Below are 5,260 nucleotides of genomic sequence, written 5' to 3'. Positions count from 1 at the left end.
ACACACACAGCACTACATAGGTCTTCTGTTAAATACTGCAAAGCAGGTACATGAATTGCGTTGTGAAAACTGAGACGTTTGTCCTCACAAGAAACTCTTCCCAGTGCATTCAGCATGTTAGTGGACCATATGATTAAGACAAGCGGAGATGTTTAAGTATTTTGGAGCCATATTCATGAATAAGGGGTGGCATGAGGCTGAACTGAATGACAGAATTGTAGGTGCTGGTGCAGTAATGCACCACTTCAGTATTTGATCTTTAGAAGAAAAGAGGTTGGTAAAAAAAAATCAAACTCTCTATCTTTAATTCAGTTTCCATGCCTTTCCTCACCAATAGCCATGAATATTCTTTTCTACTCTAAGCACAAGGCCTGAAATTTTTGGGGAGGGGGGGGCAGTCAATTAGATCAAACCCAGTACACAACTGGTACTTAATTTATCAACCCAGAAAGGGGTGCTGAAATACAAAGGAATACGGAGGGGTGCTGAAAAGTTCCTGGCTTTTGGTAAAAGAAAATTCAGGAGGATCAGTGAATTTTGATTTTATTTAACATATTCCCCTCTCAGATTCAAACCCTTTTTTGCAGAGGTTCTTCAGCTTTTCTAAGCCCTGGAAAAGAACTCACAATGTTAGACCTCCAACCAGGCCTTTTGTGATACCCTTAGAACAAGGAACTTTTCAGCATCACCATATATATTATTTTCAACATGTTTAGCCTGTATCTGAAAATCATAAAAAAATTTTTAAAAAAAACATTGCAAATACTCACGTTCAATGCTAGGTTTTTTAACAACTGTCTGAGGATGGATAGGGTATTGGGTACCAGGTTGAGAATCAGGACTCCGTTTGTATTTCTGTCGACCACCTCGAACGCGATCTAATCGAACACCTGGAAATAAATTTAAAAAAATTTTAATAATTAATAATAGATACTGAATTAAGTAAGAGTACAAAATAAGATAGACTGAATAAAAAATAGATTTGACACAAAAAAATTATTTTTATCTTCACATTCTTATTTCTTCTTTATCTCCATCTCTTCATTTCTTTATTTACCTCACACTCTCTTCTCATTGTATGCATAACTGATCTCTTATTTTTTTTAACTTCTACTTGTTTCAGCTGCTAGACTGCAGCCATGGTGGGACATCACCTGGAAAGGTTTAATCCAAAACATCAACACTGGCACTTTTTTTCCTTAAGCTTGGTACTTATTCTATCAATATCTTTTTGCTAAACTGCTAAGTTACAAGGATGTAAACAAATTAACACTAGCTATCAAGCTGTGGTGAGAGACAAACACAAACATGTGTGTATGGATATATATATATATATATATATATATATATATATATGTATAATATATATATATATATGTGTGTATAATATATTTATAGGTGTTGGTGCCACATAAAGAGTACCTAGTACACTCTATAAAGTGAATGGTGTTAGGAAGGGCTATAAAAACAGACAGGGAGCCAGAACAGCCCTTCAGCTGGTCAACTCCTGTCAAACTGTCCAACCCATGCCATCAAGGAAAATGGATTTTAAAAGCGTTGATGATGATGATATATATGTAATATATGAATATGTATGTTTGTATGTACATGTGTGTGTGTATATATATATATATATATATTACTTCTCTGCATTGAAAGGTCATAGCTCTGGTATTACCGATGTGATGAAAATGGTGCAGGAAAGAATTGTAAAACAGATTCTTCAAGTTGACCCAACTGGCAGAAGGCCAAAGGAGAGGCCAAGAATGAGATGGTTGGATAATATTCATGGCCTCGGAGAGTTTCTCCAAATTGAGCCACTACTTCTCCACATTGAAAAGTCACAGTTCCAATACTACAGACTTGTGGTTAGAATGTCATAGGAGAGAAAACAGGAGACCTAGGAATAGACCAAGAATGGAATGGTCGGATAATACCCATAGTCTCAGTTGGTCATGCTTAGGAATGCAGCCAGAAAGTCTAATGTCAATTGCTTCTGATAGGACTCTAAGGAGGAATCACCTGAGCACTCTACCACCATGACTCTCCCAAAAATAGTGGCTGGGGTAGATGGATGGGTGGATGGATGGATTTCAAATGCAGATATTTAAATTTTCAAATGCCAATCTTCCAAAGAAGTTGGCAATGGCTCTGCTAATTATTTTTTAAAATTACAAATTATCTAAAATAATAGTAATCTACTTAATTAATTTATTGATTTTTAACAAATTCCAAGAATTTTTCCAATATTACTTGTAAATCTAACTAATTAATTCCTGTTAAAAAAATTTTTCATTTTAATATTAAGACTTCCAAAAAGATCTTTAAGAATAAATGAATATTTCTTTAGGCTTGTTGTCGATGTTACCTTTCATCTTTTACTTGTTTCAGTCATTGGACTGTGCCATACTGGGGCACCACTTCGAAAGGTTTTTTTATCATACGAATCATCTGCAGTAATTAGTTATTAAAGTCTGGTACTTATTCTATCAGAATTTTTTTTTTTTTTTTGCTGAACTGCTATGTTATGGGGATGTAAACAAACCAACATTCGTTGTCAAGCATTGGTATGGACAAACACAATGACACCCACACATGGATACCTACATGCAGGAATACATATACATACACACATAAAAATACAAATACGATAGGCTACATTTGGTTTCCCATTACCAAATCCATTATAAACTCATTCAGTGATAGATAAACTAAATAAGAGAGGGATGATCATGGATGGATCGATTTAAGAGTGTGTATTTATATATATTATATTGTTTATTTAAAAAGACCAATGCTGTGTCAAGATGTGTAAATTAACATTTCAACAAATAGACATTGGTAAAATGCATAGGAAATTAAAACAACTAGAAATGGAAACATGACCAAGTCATCAACTCCAGAATGTAGTGCTCTAGCATGGCCACAGCCCGATGACATAAATTAGCAAAAGAATAAAAAATTAAATAATTAAATTATCTCTTTTTATATCCAATGGTACCAGGTGTTAGCTGACAATTACACTGTTTCTTTTCATTTTTACATGCTAATTCAGTTAGCAGAAATGCTATCTTGAGGTTTGGTGACAAGTCTTCTCAAACCTCAAGAATCTTTCTTAAGGTTCTTACAGAAGATAGGACGGTACCTTTCTGCTGGTCAGCAATACAAGTTTGAATTCTAATTTCTTTCAGTCTTTTAAATAGTATTTTTGGTGTTGTGCCAAGTGTACAAATAACTATAGGGTAGCATTTACTACTTCCACAGTCTCCTCTGCCCTCTGACTAAGTCCTGATGCTTCTCAATTTTTTTCAATTTCTTTGGTATCAGCTCTGGTATTTTAGGGAATTGCAAAAATATGATCAAACACTGTTTGTTTATTTTTGTCCCTTAAAATCACATCTGGTCTTCTTGTTTCAATAACATTATCTTTTATCTTTTACCTGTTTCAGTCATTAGATTGTGGCCATGCTGGGGCACTGCCTTGAATTTTTAGTCAACTGAATTGACCTCCAGTACTTATTTTTTAAGCCTGATACTTATTCTATCAATTTCTTATACTGAACCACTAAGTTACAGGGATGTAAACACACCAACACTGGTTGTCAAGTGGTGACGGGGGGGACAAAGACTGACATAAATACAATGGGCTTCTTTCAGTTTCCATCCACCATATCTACTCACAAAGCTTTGGTGGACTCAACACTATAATAGAAGACACTTGAACAAGGTGGCATGCAGTGGGACTGAACCCAGAACCATGTGGTTGGGAAGCCAACTTCGTACCACACAACCACTTTTCTGTTATTTTGAAGTCACACGTTCAACTAACAGCCCAATATACTCTTTTGCCTACACAGTCATACCAGCAAATTATACTCTTATTGTGCTAGTATACTGCTCTTACTCAAGAGATGATTGATACTTTCATCTCCTTTTCTGCAGATTCTACTTTGCTGCCTGACTGAGTTTTGTTGATCTTTACCTTTATATCAGATTTGTTCTAATGGCTTATTCCAGAGCAGCTATAAATGGCATTTCTGTTTCTTGCTTCGGGTTCTCATTTGTCAGCCAGAGCCAGTATTTTTGGTTTGTTGCATGAATTGGCCATGTAATTCAATTTCTTTCAATTTGCTTGCTCTATTGTTTTTCCTTTTCTCTTTGAATTCTCCTACTGATGCAGTCACTTTTTGGGAATCTTTAGCAATCAATAATATTTTTTCTTTACACAGCACAACATAATTTTTTATAATTATTATTATACCTAACATACTCAGCTTATTGGGAGATGCCTTTACTCTAACATCTGTTCACTTTCCGTAAGCTAAGGTAGTACTTTCACTTTAAACATGAAGCATTTTGTGAAGTAATGCTGTTTTCTGGATATGCTCTTTTTTCATTTTTATTCCAAACATTTCCAACAAATTTTTTTAATTTTATTACTCACAATTACTGGAACAGTATATAGACATATATATGTTGCTTAGAACACCATAAACTGCAATAAAAGTCCCAAGAAATAATTTTGTATAGATGTTAGGTACCGTGACAAGCACAGGTCATATTGGTTGATGACATTTTGTCAGCACAGGCAGTCATATGATTTCATTGTAAATTGTGAATCGTCAGTAATATGCATATTATAGTACATAAAGTGTACACGAGATGGTTTCACAGGAGTTTACTGCAGTCTGAGGCATTCAAATCAAGACATCTAAGTTAAATTGAATTTACTCGGTAAAACTTTTAATTTTATGATAAAATGAATAATGGATAAATACATACACCACATCTGGTGAAATAAAAGTGTAAAACAAAGTAACAAGTTTAAATCAGGAGATTCAACTTGTTAAGTATCATATGAGATACTACAAAGCACATATAAAACAGAGAGAGAGAGAGGGAGAGAGGAGAGAGAAAGAGTGAGAGTAAGAGATAAAGAAAGAAGGAATGTGAGTATCTTAAGACATAGAACCCTATTAAATATATATAAAAATAAATATATGATGAAATAAAAAACATTTTGTTTAGCTTCTTTCTACTTTGCAAGTTTCTCATGCAAGTTTAAATAAATTAAAAAATTTCTAACACATATACTGTCATTAGCATAATTAATTATAATTAATGTGTATGTATGTGTGTATGTGTATATATGTATATACATACATATATATATATATATATATATATATATATATACACACACACACACATACACATACCTACATATATATATACACATACACACACATACCTATATATA

At 33.7% G+C, this 5,260-nt stretch overlaps 1 protein-coding gene across 5 annotated transcripts in view; it reads right to left on the bottom strand.

The window, feature by feature from the left end:
• The window catches only part of LOC106883388 (steroid hormone receptor ERR1), a 226,614-nt gene that overhangs the window by 26,602 nt on the left and 194,752 nt on the right, over positions 1 to 5,260 (bottom strand). For all 5 annotated transcript variants that reach the window (XM_052973522.1, XM_052973526.1, XM_052973523.1 and 2 more), the window contains exon 4: positions 771 to 890. In XM_052973522.1, coding sequence (XP_052829482.1) covers positions 771 to 890 — 120 coding nt within the window. The remainder of the gene's footprint in view (positions 1 to 770; positions 891 to 5,260) is intronic.

This window comes from Octopus bimaculoides, chromosome 16 (genome assembly GCF_001194135.2).
Source record: "Octopus bimaculoides isolate UCB-OBI-ISO-001 chromosome 16, ASM119413v2, whole genome shotgun sequence".
In the NCBI taxonomy this organism is placed as follows: Eukaryota; Metazoa; Mollusca; class Cephalopoda; order Octopoda; family Octopodidae; genus Octopus; species Octopus bimaculoides.
The sequence above is the reverse complement of the archived record's forward strand: the minus strand, read 5'-3'. Positions and strand labels throughout refer to the sequence as shown.